The 17,192-nt window shown below is 37.3% G+C and overlaps 1 protein-coding gene across 4 annotated transcripts in view; it reads right to left on the bottom strand.

Annotated features, from left to right (window-relative positions):
* Positions 1-11,681: 11,681 nt before the first annotated feature.
* The window catches only part of ASTN1 (astrotactin 1), a 508,763-nt gene continuing 503,252 nt past the window's right edge, over positions 11,682-17,192 (bottom strand). For all 4 annotated transcript variants that reach the window (XM_051998894.1, XM_051998895.1, XM_051998896.1 and 1 more), the window contains exon 23: positions 11,682-15,356. In XM_051998894.1, coding sequence (XP_051854854.1) covers positions 15,119-15,356 — 238 coding nt within the window. In that variant the 3' untranslated portion in view covers positions 11,682-15,118. The remainder of the gene's footprint in view (positions 15,357-17,192) is intronic.

Here is a 17,192-nt window from a genome sequence, read left to right as displayed (position 1 = left end):
ATGAAATAGAGAAAGTGAGGGAAACAAAGAAAAAAGAGAAAGACAAAGAAGGAAGGAACAAAAAGGAAAGAGAGTAAAAGAGATAAAGGAAGAAAGAAATAAAAATAAGAAAGAGATAGGGAGGGAGGGAAAAGAAGAAAGAAAGGAAAGAAGGAAGGAAGGAAGGAAAAAAGAAAAAAGAAAAACGGAAGAGGGAGAGAGGAGGAGAGTAAGAGGGAGAGGGAGTCTTCTTCTGAAGCTTTCATGGATCCCATGAGTTTTATTCATTACTCATAAGGAAGGAACACCATTCAAAGGCTCACGCAGACAACTGGGTGAAAGTCCAAAAATGATTTTATTCAAACTCCCTTATTTTATAGAAAAGGGAACACAAGCCCAGAGAAGCTGAGTAAGCCCAAGGTCCCTTTGATATAAATACTATAATCTAGCACAAGTATTACCACAGAAAGCCTTTCCTAAAACTGCAAGTGCCCTGTTTCTCTAACTGCCTTTCATTTCACTACTTTTCATTTATTCTGGATAGTGCCCTCCTCTGAGTTACTCCTCCAATTTTTGCTAGTACTAATAGATTGGTTCCCAAGAAGTGGGCTCCTTTTCCCAGGTTCCACAATATCTTAGGGGTGCATAGTCCCCAAATTATATCTCACAAACCCCTATCAGAGCATTGCTCAGCCTGACTTTGTACAAACCTGCTTATTGTCCATAGGATTTTCCTGGCATGAATACTGGAATGGCTTACTATCTTCTTCTTCAGTATATTAAGGCAAAGAAAACCTGCGACTTGCCCAATATCACATAGCTGTCGTAAGTTTCTGAGGCTGTATTTGAACTCTCAGGTTTTCCTTACTCCATATCTAACTCTCTATCCACTTGGCCATTTCATTGCCTCTCTTCACCAGGAGTCTCATTAAATGTTAGACAATAGATACCATTAGCCTAAGACACAAGGTTCACACTACACAAAGCTGCTTCTAGCTTACATTTACTCAAACTAACCCACTTTTGAACTGTTAAACTGTCTTTAAAAAATAATTCTGAGATGAAGCAAATGATTTGCTTAGTCAATGGCCAGCTTTTCTCTCTAATTCAATGCAAGAACTTATTCAAGCTTCATTAAGGGATCCCTCAGAGTGGCCAGATCTGTCCTTTGCTTTCTGTGATTCTATTCTGGGCTTGGAAGATAAAAGATTAGTCAAATAACAACTCCCCTATCTCTGTATATAGTCATTCTATCTATCTATCTGTCTATCTATCTATCTATCTATCTGTCTGTCTGTCTGTCTGTCTATCTATTCAAATGTGTACATGTTATCTCCCCTCCTAGAATAGATTATTGACAGTAAGGGTTCTTTTCATCCCAGTCCAGTGCCTGGCACATAGTAGGCACTTAGTAAATCCCTCTTGAATGATGGATTGATTTGAATGAAGACTCCATTATCACAGCTCCTCTGCCTTATACCATGTAGTTGGAATAAAGTGATGAAAGCTAAAAATGGATTTACATTATTATTATTTTCTCCATCACTTTATTAAGGGTAGATGATAAAAAAAACCCAATAAATCAAGCTTTGATTTGTAGCACTTGCCAATTTCAGAAATAAATGCTCACACTCAAAGTATAATAATTGGCTTTCATGAGATGGTATGAGCTGGTTCCAGCACATCCATTGTTAGAAGGGACAAGCCTGGAAAGGCTTGACAAAGTCTATGCTATAATGCATGGGGTGCTGCCTTTAGAGCTTGGAAGACCTGAATTCAAATCCTGCTTTAAGACACTTACTAAGTTTGGGACTGGACAAGTCAATTATCTTTCCTAGGCTTCATTTTGTCATCTGTAAAACAGAAATAATTTTAAGAACCTATCTCATTGGGTTATTGTGAGGATCAAATGAAATATCATATGTAAATTGCTTTGCAAATCTCAAAGTACAAAATAAATATTAGTTGATCATCATCATCATCATCATCATTACATGTATTATTATTCTAGTAATACAAGCACAGCTAATATTTGAACCCAGATACTTTATTGTGATATCTAGGGTTTTTTCCACTGCCCCTTTTAAAAAACAAAATAAAACAAAACAAACGAAACTCCCAGATCTATGTGGTTAGTCATCTCGTTCTGGTTGCATGCGTAAGAAAACCACAAGACGTCCAAAGTCCAATACCTTGCTTGATTTGATTAACAACAGATTCCAAAAGGAAGAACAAAAGGATCATTTGGTGACCTCAAGGGTCCAAGATGGCAAGGGGACAAGCAACACCAAGAAGAGAATTATGCTTTTTTGGATGAGAATCCCAGAGTGATTGTTTAGAGAGCAAGACACGGGAATCATTCTGCTGTGGAAACCTATATCCAGTAAGAACCTGACCCATGCATGGCAGATATGGAGAGATACATATAGTGCACTGGACCTCTATAAGCCCGAAGGAGAGAGAGTAAGGTTCACAGAGGACCCTTCCCACTGTAGGTGGGCAGGGCGGATTCGGAGAAAGGACAAGTGCCCACTGGCTGACTTTTGAATTTCCATGCTCTGTGTTTTTGCTCTTCCCATTTAGGGAATGGGAACTAGACAGATTGAAAAACATCTAGACAGATGAAAAGCATACAGTCACACACACACACACAAACTTGATTAAATGTTCTATAAACCTTTGGCTATGTTTTAAATGTGATTACATTTAGAGCTCCGCCGTGTTGCCAGTTTGAGGCCCCAGATTGAATAGTTTGAATGCTTTCTTGATTCCAAGTATTAAAGGAAGAGGGAAAAAAATCCTGTCAACAAGAGAATGAAATTTATCTACCATGCTGAAGGGGCAGTTGCTGCCAGGGAGCATGTCCAGAGGCTTTTCCTGTGGGGCTCTTACTCACCAAAGAGCACTCCAGATCCATACTGGCCCCTCCTGAGCATGAATGATAACTATAGGCTCCAATAACACTCTTCTCTACATTCAGAATTCCCCTTCCAGTAGTAATGGCTTTGACTGTTGCTTGGAGGGAGCAACATAGAGTTCTCAAAAAATATGAAGGAAGAATTTGGATGATTCCTGTTTTCTTCTCTCATGCTGTGTCTCTAATGTAACATTCTCAGGGTTGCAAAGACCACTCCCCGGAGATGCAAGAGAGAAAGGAAAAGGGTCAGTGGTGGGGAAGGAAAGGGAGAAAGGCAAGGTCAGAAATCAGGGTCAAGCCTCAAGATCTTGCCCTATTCTTCTCAGTTAGCTGGAGGAACTGGGGGTTTTTAGCTTTCAGGGGATTCTCCTTTGGCTATGGGTTGAACCAGATGGCCTCTAAGGTCTGTTTCAACTCTGAGAATATGTAATTATGCATCTGTTAGTGAGAGAAAAACAAATGTCAAGAAAAGGGACTCTAGAGTTCTTGTAATCCAAGCCAAGAATTTAAAGACTGGGAGAGGACACTAAATTTGGAGTCAGAGGATCTGGGTTCAAGTCTTCCCTATATAACCCTGGAAAAAGTCAATCAAACCATTGGGCCTCCCTTCCAGCTCTCAGTCTTTGATCCAAGAATTCCAAAACCTTAAAGGTGTCACCTACTGAAGGGATTTAGCACTACTGTGTTAGGTACTGCCAGGTATGGTTACTGCAAAGCATATTTACTATACTGTGGGATTAGTTCCATTTTAAGCAGTGAAGAAGCTTCTTGGCTGGAGTAGAGAGTTATTACAAAACCAAAATCTCTCCATTGGCTATATTGCATCCCTGGGAGCTGAATGTACTCTCTTGTTATTCAGTTGTTTTCAGTCATGTCCAACTCCTCATGACCCCATCTGGGGTTTTCTTGGTAAAAATACTAAAGTGGTTGGCCATTTCTTTCTCTAGTTCATTTTACAGATGAAGAAATTGAGAAAAACAAGGTTAAATGACTTGCCAAGGGTCCCACGACTAGTAAGGGTTGAGGTTACTGACTCTGTCTGTTTTTTGCATTATGGTGCCATATAAGTACTTGATTACAGCCTCTAATTCCATAAATTTCCTCCTCCACTTATCAGTTACATGACCATGGTTGATTAAATATAATCCTCTCACATCTATAAAATGGAAATAATGCTTGTGCTATTTAGCCCATAAGATTGGTATAAGCAAAGTAAAACAGAAATAATTGTAATTGGGAGCTAGATGGCCCAATGGCTTAAGTACTACTGCTGGAGTCAGGAGAATCTTAGTTCAAATCTTGCCCCAGATATTTATTAGTTACAGGATCCTGGTCATGACATTTAACCCCAATTTCCTGAAAAAAATGTTAAGTGAAATAATTTTAATATGATTGTTTCCTGGCTTCCACTTCCCAGTTTCTTCACCCTCAACTCCATTGATGCATTAACTTCCGAGTAGCCCCTGAATCCAGCTGCTTTTATGCCTGGCTCCTACCCTTCACCCCTGCTCTTTTTCTTTTGCCAGTGATTGATCTGGATTCTTTTACCCACCTCACCCTCGCTCATATTCCATGATGAAATGGTTCTTGTCATTAATATAGTTCTTTTTTCCTTTAATCACAGGAAGGAAATTGATGTTTCAGGCCACCCAAATAGGAATTTTTGTTTGGAAAAGGGAAAATAGCCAAGAATGAAAGAAATGATCAGAACTGATGAAGATGAGTCTTCAGAGTGTCTTCTTATACTCTGAAGACACTCTTCTCAAAATTATAGGGGAAAATAATGTTATAGATGGAGTCTTTTTTGGCCCTCAGCTGACTTTTCCAGATTGTCTCCATTCCAACCTTTCCTTATGTTAGTCTTTCTTTCCTCTGTCTGTGGGCTAGGGAAGGAAAGCTCACACCTGGGGGGCAGACTTCCTCTCTCCATTCCTCTTTTCATCCTGTACATTCCTGAAAGGTACAGGCAGTCCCTGGAGCAGACTTGGCTGCAGTCTTCTTGGGAACCTGGCCACACTCAGACATTCCAGCTGCCGATCAAACCCAGTGGCACTTCATTAAATCTGGAGCCACACCCTTTCAGCTTCATGTTTGCTTGGGTTACTATGGTGATGGTATACCCTTTCTTTATACACAAAGTCATTTCCTGACCACCCCTTAGCCCCTAACTTTGCCCCCTCCCTCAGTAAGCCATTACCACAATCACCATTGGTATATTCCTTTGAATATAAAGGGAGGAGGTTAGGACAAAGAAAAAAAAATCTAACTCTATCTGACATCTCTAAATGAGATTGAAAAACAGGATCTGCTTATTTTCCAGAGACCTGAGGAAGAAAGGTCTGGGAAGGTCTGGAGGTCTTAAGATCATCAGGATTTTGATGCATATGAGCAAAATTAAAGTGGTGAAACAGATCTTGTTCCAAACTTGGAAAAGCCTCAAGACCTATGTCATCTACTAAGCAATGTGGCTGGTTCATCCTAGGGCAAAGATTCTTAACCTTTTTTTGTGTTTAATGGATCTCTTTGACGGCACACTAAAATTTAGGAACTCCTCAGAATATTTTTAAATGAATAAAATAAAATTCAGAAATTTACAAAGGAAACTAATTATATTGAAATAAAGATGTCATTTTTTTCTCCATATAGATTTATGGGCTTCTTGATCTATCCATTGGACCTGAGTTAAGAATTCCTGTGCTAACAATAGAATAATAATCAGGCTTTGTCTCTTAGAACTGTGTGGGCCAACATTAAACTTGAAAACAAGTCAAGAAAACTAAGAAATGTCAGCTCAGGCCACATAATCATATTATAAAAATATCATTGCCTGACTGGATAGGCCCTGAGTTGGAATCTGATTGATACTATGGTCAAGCATATGGCTATGTTCCTAAGGTAATGGCAGACTAATCCTTTAGGACTAAAATGTGCAGTGGTATAGCACAGTGGATAGAGTGTAGGGCCTGGAAGTAGGAAGACTCATCTTCCTGAGTTAAAATGTAGTCTCAGATACTTACCAGATATATGACCATGGGCAAGTCACTTAATCCTATCTGCCTCAGTTTCCTCACCTGAAAAATGATCTGAAGAAGAAAATGGACAACTTTGCCAAGAAAATTCCAAATGGGGTCACAAAGAGTTAGTCACAACTAAACATATACAATTGTCTGAGTGTGTGTATGTGTGTGTGTATACATACATACATACATACACACATACACACATAATAAAAAGCACGGTTAAAGAAGGTATTATATATATATATAAATAGATAGATATAGATAAATATATAGATACATATACATATACACATTATAAAAATCATGGTTAAAGAGGGAATATATATATTCCCTCTTCAACTGTACTTTTTATAATCCCTGGTTATCTCTAAAGATTGTGTACAAATATTACATTTCATATCAAGCTTTCTAGATTACTAGCTATAAGTATCATCTTTTCCTCAATAACCTTCTATTTTGGATTTTGGATGTAGGCTCCTTGGAGGCAGGGGCTGTTGTATTTCTGTTTTTGTATCTTGAGTGCTTACTACAGTGTCTGAAATAAAGTAGACACATGATGAATTTTTATCAGTTAACTGAGGTCTATATTAGGAATGAAATTGCCTCCTCCTCAACATCCCAGCCCCACAAAATATATAGAAAACAAAACCCAAACAACATAGTCTTCTATTAGCAAACTGTATTGGTGATGGAAGACTGATCCTTGAAATAAACCAACATATTTTTACCATCTAAGGAAGGATTATCACAATAATGGAGAAAACAAACAAGACTTTGAATTCTCCACTCTTTAAGTGACCAAATATGTGATTAGTCAACACACACACACACACACACACACACACAGAGAGAGAGAGAGAGAGAGAGAGAGAGAGAGAGAGTCCTTTTCTTTCAAAATTTAGCATAAAGGAAAATGATTTACTTTGAGAGCCCCCAAACTAGTTTTCTGTGAAATCATTTGCAAGCTCATCGAGCTCAGGCATCCCAGAGATATATCCATTCTATTCTATCTGTAGCAACAAATTCACAAATATGAATGTATAGATGTGTATTGCTCCAATACAATAGTTATAAAACACTATCCACTAGAGTCACATATGGACCTAACACATCTAGAAATAACTCATTTCAGAAATAATAACAATAAAACTAATATTTCTAGAGATGACTCAATCCATTTTTGAAATGGATAATAATAATAGAAATGTTAATAATGTATTTCTAGAGTACTTTAAGTTTGCAAAGTACTTAACACACTCATTCAAGCCACACTATAGTCTTATAAGGTGAATATTAATTGATATAAAAAGAATCTTTACAGGGGAGCCCTAGATTTGGACTCAGTTGGATCCAAACTTATTAGCTGTGGTGACCCTGGTTAAATTTTTTATTACTATATTTTTATTTTCCCCAGTTACATGTAAAGCATTTGATTATACATGCACATTCATTTTTTACATATTTCCATATGAATCATGTTGAGAGAGAAAAATTAGAACAAAAGAGAAAAACCACAAGAAAAAAAAAGATGAAAATAGTATGTGTTGATTTATATTCAGTCTCCATGGTTCTCTCACTGGACACAAAGTTTATTGAGATTGCCTTGGATCACTGAATCACTGAAAAGAACCAAATCTATCATAGTGGTTCATCACACAATTCTGCTTTTGAAGTGTACAATATTTTCCTGGTTATGCTCACTTCACTTAGGACCAGTTCATGTAAGTATTTCCAAACCTTTTTTGAAATCAGCCTGCTCAACATGGCTTATAATACAACAATATTCCATAACATTCATATACCATAACTTATTCAGCCATTTCCCAACTGACAGGCATCTATTCAGTTTCCAATTCCTTGCTATCACAAAAAGAGATGCTACAAACAATCTTGCACATGTGGGTCCTTTTCCCTTTTTATGATCTCTTTAAACATGCAGAAATAAGTAAATTCTTAACTTTTCTGAGTCTCAGCTTCCTCATCTGTAAGACAGTGATAATAACATCATCTATTTCAAAGGGCTGTTTTGAGGAATAAAAATGTGGCAGTTAGGGGATTAAGAGTGCTGGAAGATCTGAGTTCAGATATGGTTGAGCGATTTACTAGCTCTATGAACTTGGACAAGCTACTTGACCTTTTTTAGCTTCAGTTTCCCATTATGTAAAATGGAGACAGTAACAGCTCCTGTCTCACAAAGTTGTTGTGAGGATTAAATGTAAAGAGATAGATGGATGGATGGATGGAAGTAAGGACAGATGTTAGATATTCATAGGCAAAGGACTTAACCTATCTTAAAGTCTTATGTTAGTTTTGATGATGAGAGATGATGGAAGATATATGACTGGAAGCACTGATGTGAAGGAGTCATGATACATGACTACAATCTGTTATTTTTCTCTGTATTGAGCCCTTTTAACCAATAGAAATGAGCACATAACTCAGAGAAAAGAACAAAGACAACCCAGGAGCAGCCTCAAACACAACCAAAGAAGAAAGCACAAAGCTGACATATCCCCAAGCCCCTGAAACAGAGGGGAGTCTATTTAATGAATGGATATCACTCCAAAAGCTGGTCCATTTCAGGGAAAGTTCAGCAAACACAGCAAAGGGTAATAATCAGAGAATCCCCCTTCACTACTGAGATGTTTCAAAATCAGAGCTCCTGCAAGTATCTCTAGAAGTCTTTTTCTTTGTTGGTATGAGTTGTCTAATTAGCTCATAAAGTTGTGGTTGAGTGGGAGAGAAAAGATGAAGGAAGAATCATCCAAGGTAAAAGACAGATCATAAGGGGGATAGCAAATAATCTTATCATTTAGGGCGATAGGGTGACAGGGCAGTGGGATCCTTTGCATTTTAAATAACAAACAACTATACAAAGAAGTTTAAGATGACTACTTACCCATTTGGAGAGATAGTATGTAGGAGAAGGGGACAAGGTATAGCAAAGAAAAAGGTATCCATAGGGTAGGGATAAACAAATATAACTAAATGATTATACCTATCATATGATCTTAGATCTAGAATTAGGAAAAAAACAGAAAGGCAATCCAGCCAAATCCGTTCATTTTGTATTTGAGGGAACTGAGGCACAGGGAGATTAAGAGATGATATTGATACTTATACAGATAGCAAGTTGTTCCCAGAAGGCTCTGAATCCAAGTTCTCTGCTGTCAGAGTCCGTGTACCTATGATGGCAATGTGAAAAGATTTCAAAATTCAGAACATCTGCATGTAAGTCCTGCCCTTGCCACAATGCAACTCTGTAACATGGTGTTCAGTAATTTTTACACTTAAGCATCTTTTATTATGTCATTCACTCTCTCATCTCATATCCCCGGGCATAATATAAATGGAACTTCCAGGGGTGGAGTCTCTTTCAGAAGGAGCTAAGACACTGGATAGAATATATCTTGGATATATGTAGAGCTGCCGGAAAGAAGGGCCACCTTATTATCACAGTCAATCAATATATATTTATTAACCATTTCTGAGCTAAACATTAGAGATGCAAAAGATCCAAATCATCCTTGCCCTCAGAGTTTTCATTCTAATGAAGAAATTAATATGTGTATAGTTAAGTACATACACATTATATAGAAACTAAATGGAAGACAATCTAAGAAGGAAAAACATTTGTAACTTTGTTTTTCTGAGAAAAGTTCTACAGGAGTTAGGATTTTAGTTGGATATTGAAAGAAACCAGAAAAACTAAAAGGCAGAAATAAGAGAATACAATGTGATGCTCAATATCTCACCTGCACTAACTCACATGCGCAATATGTTGTTAAGTCATTGCTACCTCCACATAATGATTCACATCTATCTATCTGTCTATCTATCTATCTATCTCTTTATCTACCACTCGATTGATGTATCTCTCTGTCTTCCCTTCTCATACATTTGTCACACATTCAGGCTCTCAGCACCTCAATTTTTAAACTATGGGAATAGACTTCTTTTACGTCTCCTACCTCAAATTTATCTCCATTCCAGTCTATTCTCCATTTAGCTAATAGAATAACCTTAAACTGTAGGTCTGACCATGTCATCTCACCCATTCAGTCAACTCTACTGACTCCCTATTACAATTAGAATCAAATATGAGATCTGTTTATCTTTAATATTCTAAGCATCTCTATCCTTCCCATCTTCCCAATCTTTTTCCTCCTTTACATACTCCAAGATCCAATAATATTGGTCTTCTTCCATCTTTCCATTTATGCCTTTTCATTGGTTGTCCCCCATTCCAGGAATATTCATCATCTCCAATTCTTCTTCTTGATTTCCCTGTTTTCCTTCAAGATTCAACCAAAACCCGTCTTCTGCTTGAATCCTCCTTCTTAAAACATAATGCCTTCTCTCTGTGGTTACTTTCAGAGTATCTTGTGTATATATTGTTTGTATATATTTATTGGCACTATCTCTCCCCCAATAACACGATGAGCTCCCTCAGAGTCTGAACTGATTTTGTTTGTGTGTGTATATGTGTGCATTTTGCTTTATTTTATATCTAGAACTTAGAACTGTGCTTAGCCTGTGAGGTAGCCCAGTAGATTAGAGTTCTGGACCTGAAATCCTGAGTTCAGATTCAATTTCAGATACTTTTTACCTAGAACATCTACTAGGAAAGTCATTTACTTTCTGTCTGCTTCAGTTTCATCAAATCTATTAAACAGGATTGTTATCAGGATCAAATCAATATGTATTTTTGTATTTGTATTTGTAAAGTATAGATATTTGTAAAGAACTTTAGCACAATGCCAAGACCACAGTAGGCATTTAATAAATGTTTGTTGCTCATAATGAAAGCTTCCAGAGCTTGTTTTTCTCTGAAAAATCTTTTGAGAAGCTATGGACTACTCTTTTAAACAAGGGTGTATATAATGTAAATTCCTAGAAGGAAGAATATACTTTTTTATTCACTTTTGTATAGCACAATGATTATAAATGATTGTTGCACTGAATAGTAGCATTTATTACTTAAGTATTACTTTAGTAAAGATGTTTAATTTGAAAATTCTAAGTCACTTACCTGAGTTTACCTAATCAGATTTTATGAAGACTGACAGCTTTTATTGCACTTTTATTGTAGAGAGGTAAGTAAAAACTTTCACTGGGCATTCTTCCAGAAAGTCTTTGTATGAGAGAATGGCCTATAATGGACTTGCTAACAGAACTCTGTTTTCTCTCTTCCTTAGTCAGGGTTTAGTATTTCTGTGATGAGGGACTACAGGAAGTTCCTTTGGCAACTATTGCTTCGAGGTTAAACAATTTAAACTTCTGCCACTATTTGGGTTACAATATAATTATCACCAGACTTCTTTTCAATATCCTGATCATAAACAACTCGGTGGTAATTTCAAAGTGAAGAATGATCTAATGGACAGATATTAGGAATGTTCTGTATAAAAAGAGAGAAAGTTGTGGTGTCCTTAGGTTGTAGATAGAGAACTGGCCTTGGAAGCAGGAAAACCCAAGTTCAAACCCTATCTCTTATGGCTGTAAGAGCCAGGGAAAGTCATTTAAACTCTCAAGGTTTGAAGGCAGTTCCTTAAGATTATAAATTGCAGAATAGGTGCTACCTAGAATCAGTGGAAGAAAGATCCTCATTAGAAGTCCCTTGAACAGTTAACATTGTGCAACTGGTACCCCTACTTATCCATTCCACTCCCCCAAGAAAAATTAATTGTAAGAATCAAAAACCAAAGAGTTATCTTATTTCCCAGTCTTTTAGAGTAGACATACAAATTCACACAACAAACAAATACTAACAGCTTTGTTTAATATTTAGTTAACTTTTTTCATATTTTTTTAAAACAATTGTACAATATTTTTTTAAGTAATACTGTAATACCTGAAGTTGGTCACATGGTGTTCTTTCATCCCATCTACAGCAGTAAGGATATTTCTCACACTATTTTTCTTAATAGATCATCTGAATAGCAAGAAGTGTAGTGGTGGTTTTCAGTCATTAACCAAAAAATAGTGAATGGACCAATCTCCAAAGAAAATAACTGAATGGTGAGTTAAAAATCATGAGGCTATTAGAGAGTGATACATGTTTGCTTCAAGGGGGAACACCAGAAGAAGTTTGGTTTATGAGAACATCTTCCCCTGTGGAAGGGAAGTGGGAAAGAAAGGGGGAGAGGTGGGAAAGAAAGGGAACTTCCAAAGGACTGATTAGTTTGGCAATCTGGAAAAGGGGAGAAGAGGAAAGGAGAGAACAGGAGAAAACAGTTAGAGAGGAGAGGGGGGGAAAGGAGCTCCTTAAAAGTCTGATTAGTTTGGGAGACTTAACACTGAAAAAGGTACCACTATCAATTTCTAGCTATAAGGGAATCCTTACAGCAACTTCATTGCATGCCAGCGAGTGATGATAGGACTATACTCCAACAATATTGCTCATCTGTCCTAAGGATGCCCCTGTTCTTTTAGGACCCTCTTTTATATCTTGAGGGTCAATGGTGATAGCATGGGACCAAGACCAAGGTAAAGAGAAAAGCATAGGGATGGAGTAGAAGGAAATAGAATAAGGGGATTCTATGGACACTCATTAAAAGAAAGGATTGTGAAAATAAAATGAAGAAGGCTATTTAGGGAAGAATGGGCTAGAAAGCAAGTAGGGAAAAAGGAGAATGAGAGAGGATGAAAAAAGAAGGAAGGCAATCAGAGACAAGGAATATATATAAAGGGGGGAAAGAAAGGAAGAAACAGAAAGGGAGGAAGGCAATACATCTAAATCAAAAGCAGAGAAAGGACAAAATTCCAGGATAATGATATAATTCACTTTTCTCCAAGGCCCATCAGTATACTCATTGCAAGGTGGGGAGGTACTGGTGTTAGCATTCAAACATTTTTTTTTCCAGAGGAAAAGGAGGCAAAGCCAGTGAGCCACTGCAAAGACAATTCCCTCATCCCACCCCAATTCTGCTCTCATGCCTACTTTTTATTACTATTATTATTAATTAAATATTAAGTTACTCTCATCAGAAATCTTTGATGAGCGAGCAAGTAAAAAGATGGATCTTGTAAAAACCTCAGCATTTCACCTTAGGGTTGTGTACTGATGTAGGAGAAGTGCTAATGAATAGAGTCCTCTGTTAGCCATGGTAATAGATTCTCAGAGATCCCCCAAATAGATCCACTAGAGTAAGAGCCAGCTCTGTTCCCCATGTAGAGGTGGAAGGCTGGCTTTCAGAAAACACAAGGGATGACACATTTATTTCTTTGAACACAGAATGCAAATTCCCCCTTTTCATGGGCTTCCCTTTAAAGAAGAAAGGGCCAGCTTAAATTCAAATTAAAGATATATAAGTGCAATCATAAAACTACCTATAGGGCTGGTGCCACCAGAACAATGACACATATTCATGAGTGGTGAAATGAGGGAGGACTAATGATGTCCCTCCTAAGGAGCCTCAGGAGAACATTACCTAGAAGATAAGTCTTGGGCTGATCTCCATGAAAGCTGTGGTAATCCCCTGAGAATCACCCTGTGTGGAACAGATTTCGAGAATCACCTGGATTTCAAATTTGGAGGGTGAGTGAACACATCTCCTCAACTGCTCTCACAAAAGTGAAAGTCTAGCTTAATTCAATTCTGAACCTCATCAAACTTCTACTCCTCTCCCCATATCCCTTTTGTTTTTTCAAATAAAGAGCAAGATAGTGAAAGGCAGTGAAGCTTGAAGTAGACTTGAACATTTGGGGTGGTACCTGAAGGAGACAAAATAAACTGAATTTCTTCTTATGGGGTCACTGGTGAAAATGCACAGTAAAACCCATTATTATAGACAGCATGACAACCCTTGAACTTGCACAATGCATTTCTAGACTACCTAGCCTCAATTTGCAGTGGGGAGGACACTTTCACTGGAGTTCCTAACCCGTGAAGGGTCATGAAAAAAAAATAATTGCAAGATTAGCTGAATAATATAACAAGATTAGTGTGTGTGTGTGTGGGGGGGATAGCAGGAGTTTCTTATGAGCACTTTGCAAGCTAAAACGCCAACATAAAGGAATCCAATGATGATTATCAGGTGAACACAGTGCCTATACATAGGAATGGGCATGGTGAAGAGACTAAGGAGAACCTGGTAATTTGATCTTCTATGGACAAAATGCCAAAACAAAATAGATTTATCTCTGGCTTGTAAAGATTCAGGCTGGAGATAATCAAGAGAAGTCAAATTGTTTTTTTGCCTCAACTTTTCTTCCCTTGTGGAAAAGGCATAATTTCACAGAGAAGAAAATCTATCTGAAGGGGGAGAAAGTAGAGACTTCACTTCCCCCTTACCAGGGAATTGGGGGAAAAAAAGATCCCCTTGAACAAGGGCATTTACTTTTAGTCCTTCTTGGATGCAGAAAAAAAATGACCAGAAGTTCTGGAAATTTTTGAAGATCTCTTTCTATATATGATACATGAAAATGATGGCAGTTTTCACCTTGAAAGAGAAAGACCCTTAAAATTCCTAATGTATCCACGAGACAGAGGAAATAAAAAGAAAAAGGGGCAAAAGCCCTCCCTCCAGATGAGGTTTCTTTTTGGTTCAACCCCAATTCTATAGGTATGGCTCACTTATAATCTGTTTAACCAGGAATGAACAGGGATGAAGGAGGTGGCTATTATGTGTCCCACTCTCACTCCGTTGGCACCTTTGTGAAAATCAGGAGCTCCATGGTGGGTGAATTCAACCTATTTTTTGTCATAGTTAACACTTCTGTACCACACTAGAGACTTTATATGCTTGGTAAGTCTAATGGATTGAAGTCTCAGCCCTTCTTCTGAGTATATTCCTCTGAATGTGAAATGGGAGGGAGACAGAGTGAGGAGCATAGGCTTCATACAGATGGAGAAAGGAAAGCTTGTGCATGATAGGTTTTTCACCTGAAGCATAGAGCAGTTTGATGAAACTCTTAGAAAAGTGAGAGAAACAAATCAACAGCAACAATAAAAATTTTAAAGAAATCCCTCAAAGGAAAAGAGTATCATATGAAACCTCAGGCTGACAATGTCATGCTGAAGAAGAATTTTATACCAAAGAAGTCCTGCAGAGAGCAGTCAACATATCTCCCTGGTTTACATTATTTTGCCTTTGGAGGTTTCAGTAGTCCATTAGAAAAAAAAAAGTTTAATTAAGAAACCAACCAGAAAGCCCTTCCTCCCTCCTGTTCAGTCTTGCCCTGCAGGTCTCTTGAAGCTCTAGTTATCTTTGTTATCCCCATAATCATTGTACAGGACACTGAGTGTTTGCTCCTCACAGGTTTTCTTGAGGTCTCGGCTAAGCTCGGACCACTCCAGTCCATAAGGCTTGATCTCCCGATAGCGGCAGGCCAAGTACTTGAGTGAGGTGCGTTGTAAGCTTATCTTGGGTTCCTGGAGGAGGCCATTGCACCAGTTGCTGAGGTCGCCAAGTTGGGAGAGGATGAGTCCAGCTTTCCTGTGGGTCAGACATGAAGATGATATATTGGTGAGTCATTTAGAGACAAGAAGACAAAGCATAAAGCATAGAGCAAGAGGATAGAAGTGCTGAAGATGAATAAAAGAGAATGGCAATGTGGTGTAATAGAAAAAAAGGAGAGAGAGAAACAAAATGAAATAATGAAAGAGAGAAGTAATATGAATTACACACATGCACACAAACATATATCCGAAAGAAATAGTGAGTGATTGGTTTTCAATGGCAAAAAATTAATGAATGTCTTAATCTGTAAGAGAACAGATTATTTATGTCCATGAATGAAAACAGGTTTGGATTGAATAATCAGTCAATTCAGAAAGACATTAAAAAATTCAAGTAACCAAGTTTTTTTTTTTTATGCTATGATTTTTTTTTCCTTCCACAAGAAAAAAAAATAATAAAACAAACAAAACCTCTGGAGTGATAGTTATCCCATTTCAGTAGTTTTTAATTTTGAATAAAGGCATTGAGCTGGATGTAAAGCTGCTTGTGGATTCAATGATACAGATGATAAAACAGTAAATTGTAATGAAAGAAAAATAAGTATAAGCACAATGATCTGACTGTCTCACACAAATTACTATCTTTTCAAAAAAAACATCTCTTTGGACCTTTTATCTCATTAGCTTTCCAAGACTTCTTCCCCTATATACCCTTGAGGGTTAGGTAGAAGGCTATATTAACATCATTTAATCCTCCGATTTAAATAACTAGAATTTTCTCTGCCATCTAGTATTAAGTTTCTGGAATCAGAGAAAGTATATTAGTGGTGGGACATCACCCTTAATGAAGGAAGAATAAAGTTGAGTAGCATAATTCCATAGGCCTCAAAGTAGTATGCTTTTAGTCTTCCTCAAAATTAAAAGAAAAAAATGATCAATGAAACTTCCTTGAGGAGAGATGATCATAGGGGAAACTTCCTGGAGTACTATGCAATAAAACTAGACTAAGCTCCATCAATCTTTATGGAAGCATTTATTTTTCTATAAAGCCAATCTTTTTTTCTGTTAAATCCTTATGGAATATACCTAATACAATACAATAAGTGCTTAGATCTCAAATCCTCCAATTCATTGAGTCAGGATAAGAAATACAAAAAAATAAGAGGATCACTTCTCTCAATGGTTAGCACTATTTTACAGTTAAGCTGACAGTTAAAGGAAGCTCAGGAAGGAAGGAGACCACAGTTTGGAATAGATAGGAAAGTGTCAGATTGAAGATGGTATTATTCAGAGAATAATCACAAAAAATGGGAGCTGAAAGAAAAATCTGAGGTCATTTAGTGTAACTATACCTGACTACTAGTCCTTTCTACAATTTATTCAATAATTGTTTGTTCAGCCTTTAATTAAATACCTCTATTAAGTGGGAATCTTCTGAGGACAACCTCTCAATTTTAGGAAAGCTAATATTTAGCAATATTTAGGTTTTTCTTGTTCTTACACTGAACAAAAATCATACCTAGTTCTCTTTTCTTGTCCAAGTCAGATCAAATTGAATTCTTCTACCACATTATAGCACTCCATATTCCAGGTCTTTCTTCTTTTCCTCACTAAATATATTCAATTCCTTCTATCAACATTATATGGAACAGTATTGAGCCTTCATACCTTCCTGGTTTCCCTCTTTAGACCAACACTATCTTTTAACAGAAATGGGGCCCAGGACTAAACAAATGAGCCATCTATAAAGTGAATGAGGCTGGCCTTGAGGGGCCACTATACCCCTGAGGTTCCTTCTATTCTATTTCTACAAATGCAATAGATTATTGTTGAATACTATACCCCTGAGGTTCCTTCTATTCTATTTCTACAA

This window comes from Antechinus flavipes, chromosome 4 (assembly GCF_016432865.1).
Source record: "Antechinus flavipes isolate AdamAnt ecotype Samford, QLD, Australia chromosome 4, AdamAnt_v2, whole genome shotgun sequence".
Classification (NCBI taxonomy): Eukaryota; Metazoa; Chordata; class Mammalia; order Dasyuromorphia; family Dasyuridae; genus Antechinus; species Antechinus flavipes.
Note: the sequence above shows the minus strand (reverse complement) of the source record. Positions and strands in the feature narration are given on the sequence as shown.